This window comes from Periplaneta americana, chromosome 3, assembly GCF_040183065.1.
Source record: "Periplaneta americana isolate PAMFEO1 chromosome 3, P.americana_PAMFEO1_priV1, whole genome shotgun sequence".
NCBI lineage: Eukaryota > Metazoa > Arthropoda > Insecta > Blattodea > Blattidae > Periplaneta > Periplaneta americana.
The window spans coordinates 152,224,333-152,251,972 of NC_091119.1; the positions used below are offsets into that span (position 1 = coordinate 152,224,333).

The window sequence follows — 27,640 nt, forward strand, 5'->3', positions numbered from 1 at the left end:
ATCTATGTGTTCCTTAATTCTTCCTCATTCATTGTTTTACAGTTATTTCTTATCGCGGTGTTATCGCCACAGTTTTGCGTCATGAAGACATTTGCGCAATTTGCTGTGTTGCTCGTGGTAGCCGCTACAACCGTCACCGCCGCTGACTACTGTCATATCTGCAAAGACCACACCATGTGCCTGTACCAGGTGAACATTTGATTATAAGAGAGGGCATCAAGCTATAACTGAAGGGTTCAGAACCATAGTGGGCCAAGCGCCATTTACTAAAACCGTAGAAAACAAGGGTTAAAATGAAGCTATTACCACAATTCAATGGGAACATATACCAAATAATATGAAGTATACACATTACAACTAATGATATATCAGTCTTCATTAAACTACGGTATTCACTTAACTTTAACCCTTGCTTTCTCCGTTTTTAATAAACGGCGCTTGGCCCACTATGGCTCTGAACCCTTCAACTAAGATAGTTATCACTAGGCTTCGTGGAATTGCCACGAGAATCGCAAGGTTTACTGCGCACGCGGTATAGACTGTAAGAGAAGAGGGCGTGCAAAGCAAAGGATGGAGTATGCCTCTAATGTAAACACTGAGCAGTATACTGCGGTTACAATAAAACCTGTATCCTGCATTCAAGAAATATAATGAATGACCATTGAATTAGGAAATGTCTAAACATGTAAATACACAATTATTTTATAGTGAGATATATTAACTCTTAAAATTTAATGTAATATACTCACATCATCCTTGAATATATGCATTGCAGTGAAGAGTTACGTAAATTTTGAGCGACTGCAAAGTAACCTCCTTCGATGATCACTTAAACAGTACGTTCAACATCACACGATGTAATACGTATATATTTGAAGAACGGAAAGTCACTACTTTTTAGTACACCAACTTCAGATGTCTTGTCGTGACCTGATAGTACATCATTTATAATACGAATTTGTGATTAGGCAGAATTTTTAGCAGTAACGTTTCTCAATTTACATTTCACTTTTTCTGAAATTAGTGAATTGTTATTTTGGATAACGGTTTGTCATACTTTATCCACTGAGAGTTGTAGTTTAGACGATTCTAACAGGATGATGCTTTTGGACACGATTTTAAAATTAGAATCAATGAACAGAATATCTTCCAATAGCTGATCAGAAGGCAATGATTTTACAGCTGCAGCAGCGGAAATGTCTGTGGTATCCAATGCATCAATTACCTCCATTATTTTGCCGTAATGTTCTGCATAATAATTAACAGCATCCAACCACGTTTTCCAACGGGTCAAGACTGGCTGCGGGGGTAAGGGTATTCCAGGGGCAATTGTTTAAAACAGCAACACTCTCATTGTAGTATGTTTGATTGAATTCTTGTCTGCACTGAACAAATGTTAAGCTTTGACTATTCCAACCACAGTAATGCAAAAACAAATGCTTACATAGGTATACATTAGCTGTAGCTGCTCTATCTATTTGGACCGGTCACAACTCTTAACATGAACTGCTTATACTACGAGACCGGGCTGTCGCTCACCTCCTCTATACTACCGTACATCGGCAACCTGATTGCATGCTGCGTGTGGCAATTCAACGAAGTCTAGTTATCACTGTTCCCGCAATTGTCAGTGTCGCATCTGTTTGAGGATTGTAACTAATTTCATTCTTCTGAGTATACCTATATCGATATATGCCCCTGTAAGTTTACACAACTTCTGTTGTCAGTCTGAAGTTATTTTGTCCAAATGTGTAACCCTTGGCTTGTAGGCTTTATGTTCAGTTTGTTTCTTAATAAGTAAATATTTAATTCTTGTCTAATTCTTGACTTCTTAATCTACTGTATGTGATTATTCAAAATTCAGAAAATTTAAACTCGCTGAAACTCTTTATAAAAATTAAAGTTTGCATAAAAGAAAGTAGAACCAGCAGAACACAAAATTTAAAAGTACACAAACGACAATTTACAACACGACAAGAATTAATAATACAAGAGTGCCTCTTATAACAAAGTACAAGTACAAGACGTACGGACGTCGAAGACTTGAGAGATTCCTAAAATATCTCTTAGTTGCGGACGAAACATGTCTACTTTGGTCCAGTTCATGATGAATGAAGAACGAGAAGCCAAAAAATTATAGTTTCATTCACAGAAGAGTAGCATTTAACGCAACGGTATTTCAGAAGAACAATTTAGAATATTACACAGTTACTTTTTTTTTCATATCGACGCCGTATGTCAGCCTGCTAAAAACTAATTATATTAATAATAATTAAAAAAAATGCTTGAATAAGGATGCTTATAATGTGTATATATATATATATATATATATATATATATATATATATATATATATATATATATATATATATATATATTGTCTTTTAAGGGTCATATGATTGGTTCTCAGACAGTTTGCATGGTTTATCCTACCAATCATTGACTGTCAAATCGTAGCGCAGTAAAGATTATTTTAGTAAAAGTCGCGTAAAATTAAAAGCAACGTTCTTATCTAAAATATACTCTCTCTCTCTCTCTCTCTCTCTCTCTCAATGAAGCAAAACTTGTTTTACTGTAAGTTTTATTCGATTTGACTTTAATAAGTAGCTGTTGTCCTTGTCTTCCCCTTGCTCTTCTCTTGCCTTCTTTGTTCTCCTTACCTTTTCCTGGTTCTCGTTTTATTCCTTTTGTTCTCCTTGTATTCCCCTTGTTCTTACCTTCCCCTTGTCATTCTTCTATTTCATTTGTTCAACTTGTATTCCTCTTGTTCTCCTTATCTTCTCTTTATTTCCCTTGTATTTCCCTTGTTCTCGTTTTATTCCTCTTGTTCGCCTTGTATGCTTTTTATTATGCTTATATTGATCTTGTTTGTCTTATCTTCACATTGTTTTACCTTCATTTCCCTTGTTCTCCTTGTATTCTCTTCTTTTTCTTATCATACTCTTGTTCTCCTTGTCTGTTCCCGACTGCGAAAGGGAATTGCATTTCTTCGTGACGATTAATTTCCAAATTACTCCCCCACCCCCGATATCTAGTGAGGAGGAAGACTTAGTTCTAAATCAAACAGAGAAGAAAGAGAAAAAGTAGATAAGAGGGTCAAGAAGGACGAGCGGAGAGTAGGAAGACAAAAAAAAGAAGATCAATAAGGAGATGTTGACAAGAAGGAACGTAAGAAGGGGAAGGATGAAAATGAGGAAAATCAGAAGTAAAAAAGAAACATAAGAGTTAAAGGAAACAAAAGACTGAAGAAAGATAAATATTAAGGAAAAATGAAGAGGATAAGAATACGGTTGAAAAAAGAGGGAGGAGTGGAGAATAAGAGGAGGAAGATACGAAGGAAGGGAATGAAAATAATGAGATGAGGCGGATTTATAAGAAGAGTAAGATAAGAACGAAAGGATGAAAGGAAAAAGGGAGAATGGGAAGGAGGAGTAAGGGGAATAAAATGGTGAGTTATTGATTAATAGTGAAGTGTCGTCAGGAGCAACGGGAGCGCACGAAGTGAAACTGTTCCCAACATTTTCTTTTCTACTATAGGCATCCAACAAGGAAAACTCAGTGTGCAGAAACCAGCGGGCGTGACTGTCTCGCGCAGATGACGTATGCTCCCGTTCCCAGCATGCTCTCACGCCTACTGAAGGGGAGTAAGAGGAGTATAGCATGCGCGCCGCGAGGAGTCCGAGCTGAGTTTTGCTTTTAGGATACCTATAAAAGAGCTTACGGTTCAGTCTACCCATAGAGATGCCCACTTTAAACATCAATTCATTAATTCAATAACGAATGACATTCTCTTTTATAGCAATTTTAAATGTTTAAACACTGTGACATTGCTATAAACGTGTTTATGCAGATCTGTGTTGTTACAGTGGTTCGGAGCAAACTGCACGAAGCGAGTGCACTGGGGTGTAACCTCTTCCGCAATAAAGAAGCAGATAGTGGACCTACACAATCAATATAGGAGCACTGTGGCCGCGGGGAAGGAGAAACGGGGGAAACCGGGTCCTCAGCCCTCTGCATCCAATATGATGATGTTGGTGAGTCAATTACAGTAACTCTGTCGCTTTCAATTCAGAGTTTCTTACAATTTATTCATTCGAGTAACAATAAAATGTTGATTTTATGTTACTCGTATAGTTACCCATAAGTTTACTTTCTTTTCTTATTCTTAGGCCTCAAGGGTTACATCATTGTATGTATGTTTCGACCTCTTTTCTAAATGATGTATTTCAACCCTCGGGAAGCTGGGCGGGGTCCATTTTTTACCCCATACCACATTTTTTATTTGGATCTTGAAAACGAGTGAAGAAATATGGTTGCTTCCTCTTATAGCTGAATATTTAGATTTTCTTTATTCGATGGTAAAAATAATTACAATAACATACAAATATAAATAAATATAAATAAATATAAATACAAAATTATCTAACATTTCGATGATTATTCTTGGAGAGATATAGACTATATGTATATAGATTAAATAAATAAATAAATAAATAAATAAATAAATAAATGAGTGGGTAAATAAATGCATAAATAAATAAATAAATACATAAATAAGTAAATGAATAAATAAATAAGTAAATAAATAAATGAACAAATAAATAAATAAAATAATAAATAAATAACAAAATAAATAAATAAACAAATAAGTAAGTAGGTAAATAAACAAATAAATAAATGCATAAATAAATAAACAAATACATAAATAAGTAAATGAATAAATAAATAAGTAAATAAATAAATGAACAAATAAATAAATAAAATAAATAAATAAATAAATACCAAAATAAATAAATAAACAAATAAGTAAGTAGGTAAATAAATAAATAAATGGACAAATGAACAAATTAACAAATAAATGAATAAATGAATGAATAAATAAATAAATAAATAAATAAGTAAATAAATAAATAAATAAATAAATATTAAAAAATATATCTCCAACTTTGTCTAAAGGGTCTGCTAGACTTGTGCGATTTAAAAAAAATCAAAATGTTTAATAGGTTTCAGTTAAAGAATAAAATACAAAATGTTGTACAAAGCCGTTCCACGGATGATGAATTGTTATAGGCCTATTTGTGTGGACAGACAGACACACAGACAGACGTGCCGTCATTAGTAGGTAGTTTTACGCAGTTCATTATTGCGCTCGCGCCTAAAATGAAATTAAAACACAATTTAAAGAAAATAACGTGGGGTACAATATGTATCCCACTTAGTTTACAGCGTGTGCATTTCAGGTCAGCTTGCGGAGGGTTAATACCACGCTAAAATGCTTTTTAAAATTTTTTAGATTGAAAAAAATAGTTCATTTACTTTAAAATTATTTTAAAAATGGTTCAATCCAAAATGCATATTCTGTTCTCTTCTCTTCAGGCATATTTTCGATACGTCTTCTAGCCGCATTCTACATATCTTCCTATCCTTTCTGTTTTGTATATGGCATTTCGCTTTACATGGGATGTTACAGGCTTACTATTTGGAGCGAGGGGTTGTTTACCAAAATTTATATGTAATATCCTTAAATCCTTTCAAATTCCCTTTTATGAGGTTCAGAAGATTGTAATGGAAATTCTGAAGGCCTCTCTTCAAATTCTACAGTATCATCTATATGTTAACACGTAAATTTTTGCTTTAATGTAAAAATCGAATCATTATTTTGCTCGTTTCATTTCCCTTTATCTTTTATGGTTGTTAATTCCGGATCCCAGTGGTCAACCTCACTTGAGGACGGATGATTTGAAATAAATCTTAGTAGTCTGCATTTAAATGACTAATTATGCACTTTAACTTGTTTATTTAACAACGTAATAGTGAGATAGCATTTGTTGAGATGAGTCCGAGGATTTGACATCTGATTACCTGACATTCACTTTACAGTTGGGAAAAACCTAGGAAAAATCCAACCAGGTACTCAGCCCAACTGGAAATCGAACCCAATGCAGTACTGATTACATTAATACATAATAATTTGAAATTCCACGATAAATCTGTAATTTCTTACGACACCTGCTGTCTTATTTGTGCAGGTGATCCAGAATAATCGTATTTGTACGGTTGCAATTATTGTTTCTCCTTTTGCGCTCTTCAAATGTTAAACAGTGCATAGCGTAAAACTTAAATAATCGAATAGCTTGCAAAAGCAATGACGATGCATTTGTTGTGGCCTTCAGCGGGACGTCATATAGGCCTCCCAGTATCGCAAAATCAGAGTTCATCTTTATTATAGCTACGTCACAATGGGGTTTCGATGATTGCAACCGCGTAAATTACTAAGCCATGGCTCAGTCTCCGGTTGAAATCTTCACACCAACAAGGGCTGGATTCTATTCTGTGTTGCGTTCTCGTTGAACACTGATAAAAAATCTCCTACTGTAGGCCTATAGGCTACATTCCAATAAAATTCCAGTATGATAATATGGAAGTAGAAGACGTAACGTCTATATTATGTTGCTCTACAGGTCGGGCTGATGAGGAAATGTGAAAGGTCATGGAAAGCCATGTAAAACTCACGCTTTTCAGCAGTGTAACTAAAACGCTTAAATTTAAATTTTTAACTATTTCTTTTTAATTTTCTAGCTTTATTTTTAGTATTGGCAGCAATTTTTTCGATTTTAAAATGTTAAACAATTAAAAACATGTGTGTAATTGTGCGAGCATTCAAAGAGTTTTCGAACGGATGATTTTGGAAGATTGTGGCTTCGTATTCCGCTACAAATTTCATATTTGGTTCTCCTTCAATTGAACCAAGTATTTCTGGCGTGGATTGCAGATGTTTTACCCGCACTTGGCAGAGGACTATATTAATTGAATAAAATACGACAGAAGAGTAAGCTTTCGACAGACTCCTCAGAGAAAAATTATGGGAAATAATGAAACTGAAAAGGTATCTTCCCATTTAATAACTGCAATACAAGGAACATATAAGAACACAAATCTATACTAATAATAAATCTGTAGCCGAAATTTTTCTGGTAATTTTCGATTTTCCAAAAATAATTGGTCCTAACATATATAATTAACCACCCTGAAACCGAAAATCGCTTTTTTGAAATTTTTGTTTGTATGTCTGTCTGTCTGTCTGTCTGTATGTTTGTTACCTTTTCACGAGATAATGGCTGAACGGATTTCGATGAAAATTGGAATATAAATTAAGTTCCTTGTAACTTAGATTTTAGGCTATATGGCATTCAAAATACATTATTTAAAAGGGGGGTTATAAGGGGGTCTGAATTAAATAAATCGAAATATCTCGCTTATTATTGATTTTTGTGAAAAATGTTACATAACAAAAGTTTCTTTAAAAAATAATTTGCGATACGTTTTATTCCTTGAAAAAATTTGATAGGACTGATATTTAATGAGATAAATGAGTTTTAAAATTAAAATAACTGCCATCTAAGGCCGTATAATGAAATAAAAAAAAATGACTTCGTCCATAAGGGGCCTTGGACAGCAACAATCGAAAGCTATGAAAGATAGCCTACAGAGAATGTTTCTGTGTTTGTATGAAGTAATATCGGAAGCTAAATTAACCGATTTGTATAATTAATTATTATTTCATCATTGGAAAGTGTAGTTTCTCTAGATGGACATAATGCTATAATGTTATTACAGTAACTTCTGATATAATATAATATAATATAATATAATATAATATAATATAATGTAATATAATATAATATAATATAATATAATATAATATAATACAATATAATATAATATAATATAATATAATATAATATAATATAATATAATATAATATAATATAATATAATATAATATAATATAATATAATATAATATAATATAATATAATATAATATAATATAATGTAATGTAATGTAATGTAATGTAATGTAATGTAATGTAATATAATATAATATAATATAATATAATATAATATAATGTAATATATGTAATGTGATATTATATAATATAATTTAAGTTATTTGAAGGGTTCAGAAACATAGTGGGCCAAACGCCATTTACTGAATACGTAGAAAACAAGGGTTAAAATTAAGTTATTACCATAATTCAATGGAAATCTATAACAAGTAAAATAAAGTATACACATTAAATCTAAATGATGTCAATCTTCATTAAACCATGGTTGCATGTAATAAAAATTAGAAACATGTTAAAGGAATTGTCATTGCACCAATGAGTGGTCTCTGGACCAAAATGATCGCATTTTAATTATTTGGATGCAATTTAAATTAAGTAACATATTAAACGATTTATCCTTCTATCAAACACGAATGTTCCCTGGATCAAATGTCCTATTTTAATTATGTAATTACTTTATATTTATTTCTAACGGGTGCAGCGGAGCGCACGGGTACGGCTAGTAAGTACATAAATTAAGGAGTTCGCCAGTATTGGCCACTGTCTCCTGCAATTTTTAACATTTATATTGACGCGGCTATCAGCAGTGACAAAGACTGTAAGGGCCGTATTCATAGACATTTTTATCGCGGGCTTTCGGTGGATGATCAGCTTTTTTCGTATTCATAAACCAGTGTTAGCGATAGGATATGATTTGAATTCTGTACTAGTAACCATAGACAGCCGGGGCTAGCTTAGTACGCTCGTAGCGTGTGCTGCGAAATGTCTATGAATAGTACCCTAAGATTTTAAATTAGGACAAATTATTTTAAACACAGTTCTATTTGCTGACGATGAGGTCATTCTCTGATTCGGAACATGAACTTCAAAGAGCAGCAAATCAGTTACAAGAAATAACACGAGATTATAATTTAGAAATCTCTTCTCAAAAACCAAAAGTTATGGATTTTTAAGGAAAATATTCCATTAGATTCAAAATAGTTCTAAACGATAAAATAACAGAATAGGTTTATCTGATTCTATTACAGTATTTGAGCTGTCTCATTTCCTTTTAACAATAAAGAGAGATGGATAATAAATTATTAAAATTCTAGTATAGAGTCATCCAAAGAACACTAAAAAATGAAACCATGAGGAACACCAAAGCTACATTTTACCAAGATTCACACTTAACACGAGGAAGAGAAAACTGGGTATTTAACACATCTGGAAAGAGAAGAAATGAAACAGCGGAACTGCAACTTTAAAGACGAGTCTCGGGATACACCTTAAAGTCTTGGTTTTTCTGTGCCGACGCATGCGTGCGTGCTTCTCCAACAAATCCGGACTATACGAGAGATAGTGAGTGGTTTCTATAGCTGTGAGGTGCGCAGATTACACGAGGGATAGTGAGCGGTTCTATAGTTGTGAGGTGCGCAGATTACACGAGAGATAGTGAGTGGTTTCTATAGGTGTGAGGTGCGCAGATTACACGAGAGATAGTGAGTGGTTTCTATAACTGTGAGGTGCGTAGATTACACGAGAGATAGTGAGTGGTTTCTATAGCTGCGAGGTTCACAGATTACACGAGAGATAGAGAGTGGTTTGTATAGCTGTGAGGTACGCAGATTACACGAGATATAGTGAGTGGTTTCTATAGCTGCGAGGTGCGCAGATTACACGAGAGATAGTGAGTGGTTTCTATAGCTGTGAGGTGCGCAGATTACACGAGAGATAGTGAGTGGTTTCTAAAGCTATGAGGTACGCATATTACACGAGGGATAGTGAGTGGTATCTATAGCTGTGAGGTGCGCAGATTACACGAGAGATAGTGAGTGGTTTCTATAGCTATGAGGTACGCAGATTACACGAGGGATAGCGAGTGGTTTCTATAGCTGTGAGGTACGCAGATTACACGAGAGACAGTGAATGGTTTCTATAGCTATGAGGTATGCAGATTACACGAGGGATAGTGAGTGGTTTCTATAGCTGTGAGATGCGCAGATTACACGAGAGATAGTGAGTGGTTTCTACAGCTATGAGGTACGCAGATTACACGAGAGGTAGTGAGTGGTTTCTATAGCTGTGAGGTGCGCAGATTACACGAGAGATAGTGAGTGGTATCTATAGCTGTGAGGTGCGCAGATTACACGAGAGATAGTGAGTGGTTTCTATAGCTATGAGGTACGCAGATTACACGAGGGATAGAGAGTGGTATCTATAGCTGTGAGGTGCGCAGATTACACGAGAGATAGTGAGTGGTTTCTATAGCTATGAGGTACGCACATTACACGAGGGATAGTGAGTGGTTTCTATAGCTGTGAGGTGCGCAGATTACACGAAAGACAGTGAATGGTTTCTATAGCTATGAGGTACGCAGATTACACGAGAGATAGTGAGTGGTTTCTATAGCTGTGAGGTGCACAGATTACACGAGAGATAGTGAGTGGTTTCTATAGCTGTGAGGTTCGCAGATTACACGAGAGGTAGTGAGTGGTTTCTATAGCTGCGAGGTGCTCTGATTACACGAGAGATAGTGAGTGGCTTCTAGAGCTATGAGGTACGCAGATTACACGAGAGATAGTGAGTGGTTTCTATAGCTGTGAGGTGCGCAGATCACACGAGAGATAGTGAATGGTTTCTATAGCTGTGAGGTGCGCAGATTACACGAGAGATAGTGAGTGGTTTCTATAGCTGTGACGTGCGTAGATTACACGAGAGATAGTGAGTGGTTTCTATAGCTGCGAGGTTCACAGATTACACGAGAGATAGTGAGTGGTTTGTATAGCTGTGAGGTACGCAGATTACACGAGAGATAGTGAGTGGTTTCTATAGCTGTGAGGTGCGCAGATTACACGAGATAGTGAGTGGTTTCTATAGCTGCGAGGTGCGCAGATTACACGAGAGATAGTGAGTGGTTTCTATAGCTGTGAGGTGCGCAGATTACACGAGAGATAGTGAGTGGTTTCTATAGCTGCGAGGTGCGCAGATTACACGAGAGATAGTGAGTGGTTTCTATAGCTGTGAGGTGCGCAGATTAAACTAGAGATAGTGAGTGTTTTCTATAGCTGCGAGTTGCGCAGATTACACGAGAGATAGTGAGTGGTTTCTATAGCTGTGAGGTGCGCAGATTACACGAGAGATAGTGAGTGGTTTCTATAGCTGCGATGTGCGCAGATTACACGAGAGATAGTGAATGGTTTCTATAGCTGTGAGGTGCGCAGATTACACGAGAGATAGTGAGTGGTTTCTATAGCTGTGACGTGCGTAGATTACACGAGAGATAGTGAGTGGTTTCTATAGCTGCGAGGTTCACAGATTACACGAGAGATAGTGAGTGGTTTGTATAGCTGTGAGGTACGCAGATTACACGAGAGATAGTGAGTGGTTTCTATAGCTGTGAGGTGCGCAGATTACACGAGATAGTGAGTGGTTTCTATAGCTGCGAGGTGCGCAGATTACACGAGAGATAGTGAGTGGTTTCTATAGCTGTGAGGTGCGCAGATTACACGAGAGATAGTGAGTGGTTTCTATAGCTGCGAGGTGCGCAGATTACACGAGAGATAGTGAGTGGTTTCTATAGCTGTGAGGTGCGCAGATTACACTAGAGATAGTGAGTGTTTTCTATAGCTGCGAGTTGCGCAGATTACACGAGAGATAGTGAGTGGTTTCTATAGATGTGAGGTGCGCAGATTACACGAGAGATAGTGAGTGGTTTCTATAGCTGCGATGTGCGCAGATTACACGAGTGATAGTGAGTGGTTTCTATAGTTGTGAGGTGCGCAGATTACACGAGAGATAGTGAGTGGTTTCTATAGCTGTGAGGTTCGCAGATTACACGAGAGGTAGTGAGTGGTTTCTATAGCTGTGAGGTGCTCAGATTACACGAGAGATAGTGAGTGGTTTCTATAGCTGCGAGGTGCTCTGATTACACGAGAGATTTTGAGTGGCTTCTATAGCTATGAGGTACGCAGATTACACGAGAGATAGTGAGTGGTTTCTATAGCTGTGAGCTGCGCAGATCACACAAGAGATAGTGAGTGGTTTCTATAGCTGTGAGGTGCGCAGATTACACGACAGATAGTGAGTGGTTTCTATAGCTGTGAGGTGCGCAGATTACACGAGAGATAGTGAGTGGTTTCTATAGCTGTGTGGTGCGCAGATTACACGAGAGATAGTGAGTGGTTTCTATAGCTGCGAGGTTCACAGATTACACGAGAGATAGTGAGTGGTTTCTATAGCTGCGGGGTGCGCAGATTACACGAGAGATAGTGAGTGGTTTCTATAGCTGTGAGGTGCGCAGATTACACTAGAGATAGTGAGTGTTTTCTATAGCTGCGAGTTGCGCAGATTACACGAGAGATAGTGAGTGGTTTCTATAGCTGTGAGGTGCGCAGATTACACGAGAGATAGTGAGTGGTTTCTATAGCTGCGAGGTGCGCAGATTACACGAGAGATAGTGAGTGGTTTCTATAGTTGTGAGGTGCGCAGATTACACGAGAGATAGTGAGTGGTTTCTATAATTGCGAGGTGCGTAGGCCTTGCACCTTGCAGCTATAGAAACCACTCATTATCTCTCATGTAGTCCGAATTTGTCGAGGCCCGCATGTGTCGGTTCAGAAAAACCGAGACTTAAGAAATCATGTCCGCAACACAGTAATTCGAGAAGATCTAAACATAGTCTATGTGATTTAAACGATAAAATAACTGGTATAAAATATAACAGGCTATAACACATTGAACGGATAGATTCAACACGGCTTCCAGAAGGTCGACGTTCATTTCGGCGTCCTATACCCAGATGGGAGAATACCCTGAGAGTCGGCAGACATATAGCTTATCCTTGTGGAAGAAGGAGAAGAAGAAGAAGAAGAAGAAGAAGAAGAAGAAGAAAGAGAAGAAGTACAAAAGAATAAACACTGTGACATTCAATAATTTGAACAACAGTAATGAAATAAAACAAATGTACGTATACTTATTTTCTTCACTGACATTGAGGTGAACCTCCAGGAAAGAAAGTTTCGGGTTGGAATTAAGTTGTCATGAAGTGAAATTATCGGTGCGGAGAAATTAATACGTACGCTACAATTTAGAAGGGGAGACTTTCAGAAGTTACTTTAAACAGAGTTGAATTTAATGAAAACTGTGAAGGGGGCAGACGAAGTAAGAACAATCTAAATAATATAGCTGCAGATACAATTCAGTGGCTTTTAGAATGCGACTATGAATTTACTGGGTTCCATAGTTAGTCGCAAGGTCAGATCATTAGAAGGCCTCTATCTCCCGTGCAATAACAGAGAACATGGGGATGCAACCATGCGTCAAGTAGGATTAGATCCATCCCACGATAAGAAAGTTACAGGCTTCATATTATAATGGAAGTAAAACTGTGGTATGAAATATAATGACAGACAGGATGTTTGAATAAATTATATCGCAGTTCACACAACAAATATATTAAACAGAACTCAGTTTTCAAAATAAGATTAAATAGATTACAATAAGAAAGATTCATTATGTCTATCACGAGTTGAATTTTAATAGCGACGATAAATTATTACAAGTAAATTTCGTCTGGATACTTCTAATTCAGGGACAGCGGTAAATATGAGATAGTGTCTCGTAGGTTTAATTTTCTCTGTAAAAAGTTACATACGGGTTTCTACGACTTGAAAGCGTGCTATCTCGAATCGAACATAAAAATGGTGAAATTATTGTTACGTAGGACGAGCTGTAATAAGAACTGGGATGATCAGAAAATGGCGATGGAACCAACTATAATCTGGAGACTGCTTAGGCCCGGTTTAAATATGGTTAATCTAAAGATTATGTTAAATCTAAGTTAAACCTAACCGAGAGTTTAACTCAACGTGCCGTATTATAGAGTCTCGGTTAAGTTAAACCGTAGTGGAATACGATTGGTATTACTGCTAGGAAAGAAAAGAAGAACAACGCAACTGTTTAATTATATTTGATTTAAAATAACCGACGCTCGTGGAGAATCTTCATTAAGAAACATCTTTGTTCTTCGATATCAGAGAGAGTATTATAAAAAAACCTAAAGAGGACCAATACCGCGTACTTCAGTATGTTTGTCAGACTTAACCTCAAATAGTTTCTTAACGCTGGCTACCAACGTTATACTCCCAAACACAATGCAACCAAACTAAATGTTGCATCATCATCCGCGACGTAACTCCATACAGAATCAATTGAGTAATGAAGTAATAATATGAGAGTGCGTATTTTATGTGTTGTCTAGAATATTTATGAAACAGAATTCAGTCAAACAATAAAATTATTTTTACAAGTCTAGTAAAATTAGGTAATATTATTAGTGTGTTTATAAATCAGGCCCCACAGTAAATCTTACCAGGAGACTGTCTGCCACACACAGTACAATGCGAAATAGTTTTATAGTAGATTTATGGACACCTCCGAAATCTTCCACCGTTTTCAGTATGTCTACTACTAGCGGAAAAATAGCGCAGCGCAACTAGTAACTGATGCTGAGATTCAACAGAATGTTTTCAAAATATACAAGAAATCGTTTAGATTTTCAAATAATCTTTAAATTCAAACCCTAAAACACATATTTTTGCACTTTTTCATTTTTCTGTTGCATGTTGTATCTGGTTTCAATTTTTAAAAACAAGGTTAGGACTATAAGCCTAATGTTGAAGGTTAGGACTGTCTGCTTCGAAAGCCTCAATCTGGTTTAAAACTTATGTTCATTTATGTATATTTCAAAGTGGTGCACTCTATTTCGAAAAATTCTTGGCCGCCGTGGTCGTCCAGTAATATTGATCACTCACATATCGTCACTCATAAGTTCTTGGAAAACATCTGCAATATCCATGTGTATTGCGGGAAACGCCATCTTGCACTGTTGAGCCTTGAACTGCAGTTTAAACGGCAGAGAACTGCCGTTCAAATTAAACTCAAGTTAACTCAAGATTAACTGGTAGTTAAGATTTATAATACGAAACAGAACGAAAAACTTCAGTTTAACTGAACGTAAGGTTTCAACGGTGTTCATAATACAGGCCCTTAATATATAGAGTTAACCATAATGATCATCATCATCATCATCTTTTTTTCTTCTTTTTCTTCGTCGTCATCATAGGTTAGACACTATGACCTGTATGCATAGTTAACGCCAAGCTCCAGCGAAAATAAAACATTCTACATTCTTACTGATTCCTTTTCCTAATAGTCCTTTAATATTGTGCTATACAAGCACCTAACTCTATTTTTACTCGCTATTTTGATTTATGAAAAAGTAGAGCACGATGTCTCTTTTACAGGCATGGGATGACGAGTTGGCTCAAGTAGCTCAGCGGTGGGCAGATCAGTGTAATTTTTGGCATGACAAGTGCAGAAATGTGGGTAAGTAGCCACACTCCTCAATAATTTAAAGTTAAGATAATGAAAAAAGCATTAAACGACGGATGGTTTATAAATAAGTTCATAACGATTATATTTAAATGTCAATGTGTCTGTAGGAACATTTTCTATTGTAAAGAAGTGTGTGTCAATTGGCATTACTTTTAACTTCTTACAAGTTATCAGCAGTTCTTTAAACACAGAGGTTCGGCTTGAACAGTGGCCCAACGAGGAAATTTACGTAGAAAGTATACCCAAGAAAAGGTATGAAACAGTATATCTAATCTTGCTTAATGTTAAGCAACGACGCTGAAGTTAACGGGACGACAGAACAGTTGGTAGGGGTAACAAAGTTACCATTCACGGGTTTTCATGCTCGGTGCGGAGAAAGATATATTCTACACCAAAGAAACGAATTATGACTATAGCAATCTCTCTTCTGTCTCCACTTAACCTAATCTAACAAAACTAACATAACCTTAAGAAATCAGCCAGAAGGAATGAGACTTGACCTAGGTTCGAGAGGATGACAGATTATAGAGCAGATGGTAGGAGGAACCTTGCCTCGGAAAATTAGTTTTCTGATTATATTTTATATTCTTTTAGCTATCATTAAAAGGCATTAAGTACATAAATAACTTAATGTGTGTCCAAGTGAGAAATTGAACTTCTGTTTTCGGGATTGCATAAGAAATGTATTTCTATAACACAAAAGTAAGGGATTTAATTTCATTGACTATTACACTCTTACTACGTCATACTACTTTTGACCAATAAAACGGTACGAAAGGACGTATTTCAACCAATCATGGCTGCTTATCGCACAATTTTATCGCGTCCCTAGCATTTGTTTAATTTTATCATGTCCCTAGCATTTGTTTAATTTTATCGCGTCCCTAGCATTTGTTTCTTTGTTTGCCAATATTTGAAACTGCGCTGGTCTGGACGTCAAAAAAAAAAAAAAATTATAAAATTACAAATCACTCCAGTCGATGCACAGCAGTTTCAAATATGACTCGTCGCATTGGCATTCAAGAACAAGAATTAATAAAAATCACTGATCATACCTATGCATCTTCTGAAATCCGATTTTCAAATAAATGAAGAGCACGATTCGGAAATCCTGAATAAGTTGAATACACCAAGTAGGCCTAAATCAACGAGTTCCACTTCTATTACGCACACGTCCAATATAACATCAATTGAACCACCAACCACATTCAAATTTGAAAATTGTACATTCGATAATTATTCCTTTTAAAATTATTCATTCGGAAATTCTGAATAAGTTGAATACACCATGCAGGCCTAAATCAACGAGTTCCACTTCTATTACGCACACGTCCAATATAACATCAATTGAACCACCAACCACATTCAAATTTGAAAATTGTACATTCAATAATTATTCCTTTTAAAATTATTCATGTTTATTTTTTATGTCATCGTCGTTAATTAAAACTTTTCTAACACTTGTGTATATTAGTTAGGTTATGTTATAGCTTCTGCTATATGATATTATGGATAGTCACGTATCAGAGATTGTTTAATATTAAGATTTATTGAAAATCATCTGTCAAGTGACGTTGATTACTGCGATTCGGATAATTGAAGTGGAATGTTGCATTTTAATAAAAATGAAACTGAATCAACAAAGCCTTCTTGACTAGTAACGTTGCCAACGTGTATAATAGATCGAGAACTTCTCGACGAGAAGGCATTGCTCACTACTGCCATCTAGCATGCATCTAGCGTAATATTTGTAATGTTGAGATGGTACAATAATACATTTGAAGACAGTTGTATTTTCGTAAGTCAGTTAATATTTTATTGTATTGGAGTACTTCGTTACTTCTAATCTTTATATACTTTCTTCTAATCGTGTAATAGTCAATTAAATCCCACTCGAGTTTTGATTTTCTGTAGATAAATCAAAACGTCTAGTGAGATTACTGTTGATAAATTGTACCGTTTTAAATAGATGTATATCGGCTGAACCGTAAATAATGTCATTAATTTCAGGAGGTTACTCTTTGACATATTTCAAACAAAAAAGTTTAATATAATTTTGTTTATTTTTCCTTTCTTTTCGAGAAAAAATTGTTTTATATGAAACATTTCATTGTATGTTTTAGGTAAGCCATTGATTTAATTTCCAGTATGCCCAGTCAATTTAAGAGAACAGTGTATTATGGTAATAAATGATTGAAAGAATTTTAGTTTTATCTTTTATATGTGCAGAAATTTGATCCGAATAAATGTTACATTTTAAAATTCCTTTCCAGAACGAAAAGTTACACTAGTAATACTGTAGTAACAGTAAGTATTACTACTACAAACTACGGCTATTATTACTAACTACTACTCGTATTACTACTAAGACAGACTAACTACTTCTGCTACAAGTCACTAATGCTATTACTACTGCTAACTACTATTACTACTACAAACTACTACTGTTACTAACTAGCCTACTATTATACTAACTACTATTACTACTATTACTGTTACTAACTACAATACTAACTACCACTACTACTAACTACTATTACTATTACAAACTACTACTGTTGTTACTAACTATTTCTATTACTCCTATACTACTACCTACCAATACTACAAACTACTACTACTGTTACTAACTGCTACTATACTATTACCTGCCACTACTACACTGGTTGGATGGAGAGAAGGCTGGTAGGATGGAAAAGAAGGCGTTATGGCCTTAATTCTGTCAAAGTAAATAAATAAATAAATGGATGAATAAATAAATGAATGAATGAATAAATAAATGAATAAATAAATGAATGAATGAATACTATTACTACTAACTACCACTACTATTACTAGAATGAGACAACCATCTTTTTGTCAGTGCTTCGGTCCCTTTTGTTAGCTCATCTTCATCTGGAAATATCCATTGTACCGATTGCAGTTTATTTTCTGGCTCATAACAGTAAATCCATGTGTCGTCAATTGTTATGATGTCAAAAACAGAATTTGAATTTTTTAAGCATCTATCAACACGTGTTTGTTTTTCAACTTGTCAAATTATGTGAAATCCATCGAGTACATAACTTTCCGAATGTCGGCGTAGGTGATTCGATTATCTTCTTTAATCATTTGACGCATAACGTCGATATTTCTATCACTGGTCCCTGTAGCAGGTCGACCCTCTGGGAAGTCTTAGCTGATGTAAACGTCCAAGTTTTAATTCCGCAAAGTAATCATACGCAGTGCTTACTGATAGTGATTCATCTCCAAAAGATTTTGAAGTCGTTGGATGCAATATTTTGATGTCAATAACGATTTAGAATCATAGTCTTGTCAACTTTCCATTAATTTGATAGACTGTTCATTTAAGAAATACAGCACCTAGCAGCTAAACTAAGATTTTTTTTTTTTTTTTTTTTTTTTTTTTTTTTTTTTTTTTTTTTTTTTTTAAACAGAAGTTGTCTTGGAAACTGAACTGCATTCATTATGTATCGAACAAAATACAATCTAGTTTGTTGCTATACATATTAGTTTGCAGAAACTTTCAGTGTGAAAAACAAAAAGTAAGACATAAGATTTATTTTTATAAAATGTACAGTTTCAGTAGTTAATTATATGTAATTACGTTTACAAAAAAATCACATAAAATAACCCACCAACAGTTCTAAACAGTTGAAATGCACCTAAGCTTCATGAAGACAAGGAGGAAATTTTCTCTAACCTATATTTGTTTATAAGCTTAGTTTAAATTATGTATGAGTAGACTCCTGTAACACTGTTTGTTACAAAATTCGGTTTTGAAAGTATAGAACTGTTTTATATTTCAGCCGTCTCAATAAAGTCATTTTTCCTGGAACCGCCAACGACATAATTGAATTGAATTTTTTTAGAAGGGCGATGTCATAATTTTCGGCATTTTCATTTTTATCGGAGTTTCGAAAGTACATCGATAAATCCATCGTTTTTTGCTTCAAAGTGCATCAATAACATTGTTCGTTGGCTTGTTAGAAGCAAGTCACAACTTGTTTTAATTGGTCAGTAGCCAATGACATGCTTCGTTTTAAAACTGTTCAATGGCAGTTGTAACTGAGTGCGAACAACTGAAAACAGAAGAAACATTAGCCTACAAAAACACCGCTGTTTCTGAAGAAAGAAGGAACGAACAAAGAAGTGAGATAATCGATTTTGCAATGTGTACCCTATTTCACTTTGCGTATACACATGACAGAATTGAATATATCAAAGTATCTAATAGCATCAATGAATTAGTAAGCCACGTATTCTTCATGGTACTTCTGTGCCAATCTCTTCCTTCACCCATAAGCCCAGTCTACCCAGCAGGAAAAGTGCCAATAAAACAGAAAGAAGTGCAAGACTTAGAAAAAATAGGCCTTGTATGTCAAGTGAGCATACGGCATTTTATGAAGAACTTTTCAGCTGGCCTACAGACAGTAATGCAACGTACGATGACTAGAGAACAGTAATTACATCCCAAGTGAAAAGACTGATTTTTCTTCATCATTCATGGTATTTCCTATTTTTAAGTTATAATTATTATACATTCTGTTTGTTGATTGTGTATGTTTTCCAGTGAAGCAATTCAAGAATAGCACAAAAATATCTGTATCGTATTTGATTTTACTTGTTATAAAAATGTTTTCTTTTAAGAGCGACTTTTTTTTTTCATATTTTAAATCTCAATAAAACCTATGTATCAGCATTATGCGTATAATTACTTTAAAAACCAACAACTGTAACCTATAATATCAGCCCACATGTCCGGAATTATACATTTCCAAACAATTTTCCTCTAACATAGTTTTTTTTTTTTTTTTTTTTTTTTTTTTCAATTTCCCACAAATTTATTTTTCCTGACTTACGCCTTTAAAAACGATTCAATTGCGTTTATAATAATAATAATAATAATAATAATAATAATAATAATAATAATCCGTGGCGCTACAGCCCGTGAAGAGACTAGACCGACCAATCGGCTGCTGGCCTCACGCCCACATGCCGAAGCAGAAGTGGACGATCATCCAACCAGAATGGAGGTATCGTGTGGTTAGCACGATGATCCCCCCAGCCGTTATAGCTGGTATTCGCAACCGGATTTCGCTACCTATCGTAGCTCCCCAAGTGCATCACGATGCTGGGTGGGCACCGGTCCCATACACTGGCCGAAATTTCATGAGAAAATTTCTTCCCCCATGAGGATTCGAACCAGCGCGCATTCCGTAACGCGAGTCCTAGGCGGGGTGCCTTAGACCGCGACGCCACGGCGCGGGACATTTGTGTTTATGATCATCATTAAATTTATTTCATCTTTACGTTTCCTTCAATCTTAATAACAGTTAACAAATATTTATTTCACCTGTCTGACATTTCGCTTTCATTCACACTCTTATTTTCACTTCTTACTATATGTTTTTAGAACGTTTCGGATGGGTGGGACAGAATTTGTACCTCTCTTCAAACTGGCGTTCTGATGGTGTTAAAACAGACGACGTACAAGACTGGACTAGAGCGATGGCCGCTTTCTACAACGAAGTGAAAGATTTAAACTACAAAAATGTGGACAAATTCGGCGCTTACCCGTAAGTTTATAACAGATTTTCCTGGAAATTCAGTCGATAATGATGTACTAATTAAGTCGTTCAGCTACCTTTTACATGAAAATCTATAATTATCTCTTGGCCAAGCTTTTTTCTTTAAATTGGGCCACTAGAGATTTGAACTTCTGGACTGGTTCTGAGAAATAAACTACATTGACGTTATTGATTAAGAAAAAAGCGTTGCCGAATATCATTTTCTGATATTATAAAATTCTGAAACTTTTGCCGAGAAGCCTAAATAAGGGAACATTTCTCAGATTTAAAAATTTCCTGAAAATTCACTACAATTCAAAATATCCACTCCTTAGGTCATTTTGTTCTAGGTTTATTTCAATGTTCGGCTCGACATTACAGTATATATGTGAGAAATTTCTTTAAAAAATTAAACACGTTAAATCTGCAATGCCTGGGAAAAGTGACATAAGTTAAGTCAGTTCCCACAAACATTTTTTTATTAATTTATTGACAACTTACGGAACATCTGCTCGCTTGGGAAAAGAGACATAAGTATTTCTCTCATTAAAATAATTCATACAGAAGAAAATCAAATCGACATAAACCAGTATGAAGACAGTTTTTTTCCTTCTCCTGTAAAATTAACATTTTTGACTTGTGTCACTTTTCCCTAGCACTACAGAAATGTAAAGCGCATTCCCCACTGACGGACCAACATTTATTTGAGCAATTACAAATTGCAACTTATGATGGAAAGCAGATTTCATTTCACTAATTAAAACATCGGGACAGGCTGATGAGTAATTACAAATCCATCAGAAGGATGCTAAGACATCATATAGTTCGGTTACTTATTTCCTGACTATACGGGCGAGATTCAGTCCTCTCTTTCCCCCAGCCTACTGCTTTCTACCACCACTCGTCTTGTAAGGCGGGCTGTGTTTCATATTACGTCACCTACGTTGACGTTCTGCCGGCCCCTGCGTTCACCGATCCCTTACGATTCTTTCCAAAGTTTTACGAATGTGAACATACGTCACCAAATACGTCACTACTAACATCAACATAGCGTTAGTCGTATAGTGGGCGACGAGGGTGCAAAACTCTCTAATATCACTCAACAATTAACAACCTATTGTAACATGTCTAAAAACTAATTTCATTTTTCTCAGCAAACGTGATAGAACGTAACATATTTTTTGTATTTATGTATTTTCAGATTAGACCTATGTTACAAACTAAAATGTAATATCACTACCAATTTATTAAGGATGTTTAATTTGCTACAGTATGCAAATATCATATGTATTAAGCCACTCCCAGTATTTTTAAGATTGTGTAGAAAGTAAAGAAAATATGAACAATTAAAATTACCTCTTACTGTTTACAAAAAAAGAAACATATGCGTAACTCTATATAATGTTTATTACAATTTGAAAAATAAATTAATAACTTGTGAGTACCGAAAATTTAGGCATTATTTACGTTGAGTTTTTCCTCTCTTGTATTCGTTACAGATCGAAGAATCAAACCGGCCATTACACACAGTTGGTATGGGGAGAAACTACGCTTGTAGGATGTGGGTTCACGTCTTACGTGCAGAGAGAAGGTGAGAAGGACTGGTTCAAGAAATTCTACGTGTGCAACTACGGTCCTGGAGGCAACGTGATCGGTGCCCCCATGTATAAGAAGGGCGAAGCTTGCTCCTCTTGCTCTTCCACGGCGCCGAACTGTGCACAACAGAGTCTGTGTGCACCGCGCTTGACTGCTGCAGGGCTGGTATCTGCGTTAGCCGGTCTGGTGACCAGAGTGTTTGGTTAGGTGGTACAGGCAACATCATTCACCTTGCGCAGTTTACTACGAACACATCTTCAAATAATCTTACTGATTCAATTTTTAGGTAATTTCTTAACTCCGCTCAAAAAAAACTCCATGACGTTACAGCCACACAACTGGCCAGAGAATCCGCCACGTATTGGTCAACTGCGTAACTACCAAACGGGTTGGAGTGCTGCATGGTCAGTGCTACAGATGTTATTAATCGGTTTTTCTTAACCGGAGTTTTAATGAGGTTAGAACCGGCGGCAGTAATTCCTATTGGAAATGGTTAAAACGTTTAAGCGGAATAGATTAACACAAAATTTTCATCGCATTTAAATCATTCAGTAGTTGAGGAATCCCACGTCTCCAAGAAACTGAACTGGGTCACCAAGGGGTATGAGAGACATGTTTTATCCTGTCATGTTTCTTTTCAAACCGTGCTTTATATTCATCATTTAGACTTTCTCTTAGACGAAGAAGACAAACTTATGTTGAATACATGTGTCCATATAAAAACATTTAATCTCACACATTTGAATAAATCATTCTAAGTGTTTTAAAGCTTACCATGCTAGCCGTCAGATAGAAGCAGAGTCCTTGATGGAGGGCTCCAGGTAAAATTCGTCAGCCATTTCTCGCCCACGTTGAATTGAGACGCTCAACAATACCTGCAACTGGAAGCGTCGTTAAATAACACACTGCTACCATTACTATTACTAGGTTATTACTACTAGTACTACTACATAGCTACTAGGTTATTACTACCGCTACAGCTACTAGGTTTCTAATACTATTACTCAGTTACTGCTAGTGCTACTATGTTACTGCTACTGCTACTAGACTATTAGGTTGCTACTGCTACTAGATTACTACGTTATTACTACCGCTACTGCTACTACTGCTACGTTATTATTGCTACTGGGCTATTAGTTTATTACAGCTACTGCTGCTAGATGTCTAATATTATTACTAGGTTACTGCTAGTGATACTAGGTTGCTGCTACTACTGCTACGTTATTACTACCGCTACTGCTACTGCTACTGCTGCTACGTTACTATTAACTTACTGTTACTGGGCTATTAGTTTATTACAGATACTGCTGCTAGATGTCTAATATTATTACTAGGTTACTGCTAGTGATACTAGGTTGCTGCTACTACTGCTACGTTATTACTACCGCTACTGCTACTGCTACTGCTGCTACGTTACTATTAACTTACTGTTACTGGGCTATTAGTTTATTACAGATACTGCTGCTAGATGTCTAATATTATTACTAGGTTACTGCTAGTGATACTAGGTTGCTGCTACTACTGCTACGTTATTACTACCGCTACTGCTACTGCTACTGCTGCTACGTTACTATTAACTTACTGTTACTGGGCTATTAGTTTATTACAGATACTGCTGCTAGATGTCTAATATTATTACTAGGTTACTGCTAGTGATACTAGGTTGCTGCTACTACTGCTACGTTATTACTACCGCTACTGCTACTGCTACTGCTGCTACGTTACTATTAACTTACTGTTACTGGGCTATTAGTTTATTACAGATACTGCTGCTAGATGTCTAATATTATTACTAGGTTACTGCTAGTGATACTAGGTTGCTGCTACTACTGCTACGTTATTACTACCGCTACTGCTACTGCTACTGCTGCTACGTTACTATTAACTTACTGTTACTGGGCTATTAGTTTATTACAGATACTGCTGCTAGATGTCTAATATTATTACTAGGTTACTGCTAGTGATACTAGGTTGCTGCTACTACTGCTACGTTATTACTACCGCTACTGCTACTGCTACTGCTGCTACGTTACTATTAACTTACTGTTACTGGGCTATTAGTTTATTACAGTTACTGCTGCTAGAGGTCTAATATTATTACTAGGTTACTGCTAGTGCTACTAGGTTGCTGCTACTAGTGCTACGTTATTACTACCGCTACTGCTACTGCTACTGCTGCTACATTACTATTACTGCTACTGGACTATTAGTTTATTAAAGATACTGCTGCTAGAGGTCTAATATTATTACTAGGTTACTGCTAGTGATACTAGGTTGCTGCTACTACTGCTACGTTATTACTACCGCTACTGCTACTGCTACTGCTGCTACGTTACTATTAACTTACTGTTACTGGGCTATTAGTTTATTACAGTTACTGCTGCTAGAGGTCTAATATTATTACTAGGTTACTGCTAGTGCTACTAGGTTGCTGCTACTAGTGCTACGTTATTACTACCGCTACTGCTACTGCTGCTACATTACTATTACTGCTACTGGACTATTAGTTTATTAAAGATACTGCTGCTAGAGGTCTAATATTATTACTAGGTTACTGCTAGTGATACTAGGTTGCTGCTACTAGTGCTACGTTGTTACTACCGCTACTGCTACTGCTGCTACATTACTACTACTGCTACTGGGCTATTTATTACAGCTACTGCTGCTAGATGTCTAATATCAATACTAGGTTACTGCTAGTGCTACTATGTTATTGCTACTGTTGCTACGTTACTGCTACTGTTACTAGACTATTAGTTTGCTACTGCTACTAGATTACTGCGTTATTACTACCGCTACTGCTACTGCTGCTACGTTACTACTACTACTACTACTACTACTACTAGGCTATTAGTTTATTATTACTACCGCTACTGCTATTAGATGTTTAATACTGTTACTAGGTTATTGCTATTGCTACTATGTTGCTGCTACTGCTGCTACGTTACTACTGCTAGTAGACTATTAGGTTGCTACTGCTACTAGATTACTACGTTATTACTACCGCTGCTACTAGGTTACTAATATTATTACTAGGTCACTGATACTGCTACTGCTACTGCTGCTACTATTACTAATAATTGAATACGTAGGATTTCTCAAATGATTGATAGAAATGCAGTGGATATTTCTGGTTTTTGATTCAGCATCGTGGAAAAAAGTTTTTTAAAATTAGAGTTACGATCCACCCAGACATTTCCGGTAGATCTATTGTCCCGGGATGATTATTAGACCCAATTCTCGTTCTGTCCGGTACAGAAAAGATCCAAATTACAAAACTTCCAGAAAGTTATTAATAGTCTACTGTAGTAAACAACTTACCATTAATTTAGGATCTTCCACAGTGTGTTTGAACGTAACATCTCCAATGTTTTGGAAGTGCATAGAGGTTCCATCTTCAGGGAATAAAAGTAAGAACCTATATGCGGCTCTGAAAAGTTGGAAATACTTTTTCAAAGCAACTACCGGAAAGCTTAAAATATTCTACTCTTAATTGTACAAAATGCGCAAAATAAATACATTTTGCGTAAAAAAGAAACAATAACAGTATACAAATGTAGGAACATACCATTTTTCTTTGATTGCCAAGAAAAATTGCTGACTATATGACATTACATTCTGTATTGTATATAAGTTAGTACAAATGTCTCATCTCTCCGTTTACAATGTACTGAAATGTTATTTCCAAAAGATGTTAGCAATCCTACTCGGAATTCATTCGTCTCCACACAAAAGTATAGTAAATCCTAGAAATGCCACGACGAATTTAATGGTTGGCCATGTAACCGTCATTTTTCGGCGTGTTTAGTTGAACACAGATTGTGAACTCCTATACATGTTGGAACCAGTGTTTTATCACTAGGAGGATTTTATTGCAATAATTTACTTTACCCTAGTGTGTACATTTCAATAAGTAATGATAATAAAATAGGTGTTCCATAAGCCATTCATCTTGATTTATCAAGAAACAAACAATTGCAGGTTACAACTTCTGCCAAATCATTCAATTCAGTAATCGTGTAAATGACATGTATTCTCATGTATTCAGCTCTCAAACATAATGAGAGTTGCATTATATTTCATTTTTAGGTCTTTGTAAAGTATCTTCGGCAACGTGCATGCATAACTTGGATCTGTCGTCAGAAATCCAAAGAAATAACTGATATACAGTAAGTTAAGCTTAACTCTCGCTCACGAGCCCAATGAGTCAGTATAAATACATAGATTATTAACATTGGACTCCATTCTAGTCCAGAAAACTGATAATATTAAACTCTCTAATATTCAAGTTTTTCGCAGAAGTTGAGATATGAAAGCATATGTTATTTTGTATACAAGCTCTTTATATTTCTTGTAAAAGTTTTAATAAACTTTAACTATAAACTCTGCATCTCTTCTTTTCATTTCATCGTCGTCATCATAAACTGCACGGATTGGCACCCCCTAGCCTGTTTCGGTTTCACAAAGTTTTATTTAATTTTAAAATTGTTCTCTCTATCGTTTCCAAGATTTCTTGGAAACAGTGTATTGTCATCAAAATAATTAACAAAGCGCTTCGACGAGGTTGTTTACGCTCCCAAACCATGGTATGCGAGTACCTTTATGGCAGTCTACTCATTACCTTTCGCCGAGGAGCAAGTGATTATTACACAGAATCATGAAGACAGAATATATTATGTTGAGACAACTTACTGAAGAATAATATAGTAAATGGGGCTTGGAGATTAACTTCTCTAAAATCGAATATCTGTGTATAGGAGCTAAAGAACAAGATCTACAGTTCGATAATGGCCAGATTATAAAAAAATATACTTATTTTGGATGTTTTTACAGAAAAGCAACAGTCTGGCTGGTCATGTGCTATCGACATCACCAAAGCTCGTATATCTTACCCTAAAGCAATATTTTAAAAGTAGGGTAAAGGTTGGTAAATTGTGATACTAATAATACCGGGTGGACGAGACGAAACGCCACCGAAGCTGCAGAAAACTAGTCGCCGGACTGCCACTACTTGCTCCCGGGTTTATGCCTCTGTTATTCTCGGACTAGATCCCGCGAAAAGTACATATGAAGGATTCAGAGTCATAGTGGGCCAAGCGCCCACTATTAAAAATTAATAGTGAAATTAAGTGATTACCATAATTCAGTGAAACATATAGTAAGTAATATAAAGTATGTACATTAAAAACTAAATGATATGTCAATCTTCATTAAATTATCGTATTCACTTAACTTTAACCCTCGTTTTTA

The 27,640-nt window shown here is 35.8% G+C and overlaps 1 protein-coding gene and 1 long non-coding RNA gene across 2 annotated transcripts in view; one reads left to right on the forward strand and one right to left on the reverse strand.

Annotated features, from left to right (window-relative positions):
• LOC138696666 (uncharacterized) overlaps positions 1-125 on the reverse strand; it is a 29,742-nt gene extending 29,617 nt beyond the window's left edge. Inside the window, exon 1 of the long non-coding RNA XR_011331436.1 lies at positions 1-125. This is a non-coding gene — a long non-coding RNA (uncharacterized lncRNA).
• LOC138696664 (venom allergen 5-like) lies at positions 43-26,778 on the forward strand. Its single transcript, XM_069821891.1, has 5 exons — positions 43-189; positions 3,867-4,034; positions 15,134-15,215; positions 20,641-20,803; positions 22,294-26,778. Exons 1-5 carry the CDS (start codon positions 82-84, stop codon positions 22,595-22,597), a joined length of 825 nt encoding a protein of 274 aa, XP_069677992.1. The 5' UTR covers positions 43-81; the 3' UTR covers positions 22,598-26,778.
• The last annotated feature ends 862 nt before the right edge of the window (positions 26,779-27,640 follow it).

Bases quoted from the DNA above. Each gene is read 5' to 3' on its own strand.
- LOC138696664 (XM_069821891.1), top strand. From the start codon at position 82: ATGAAGACATTTGCGCAATTTGCTGTGTTGCTCGTGGTAGCCGCTACA. The intron at 15,216-20,640 runs GTAAGTAGCCAC...ATATGTTTTTAG, and splicing joins TGACAAGTGCAGAAATGTGG to AACGTTTCGGATGGGTGGGA. The intron at 20,804-22,293 runs GTAAGTTTATAA...TATTCGTTACAG, and splicing joins GACAAATTCGGCGCTTACCC to ATCGAAGAATCAAACCGGCC.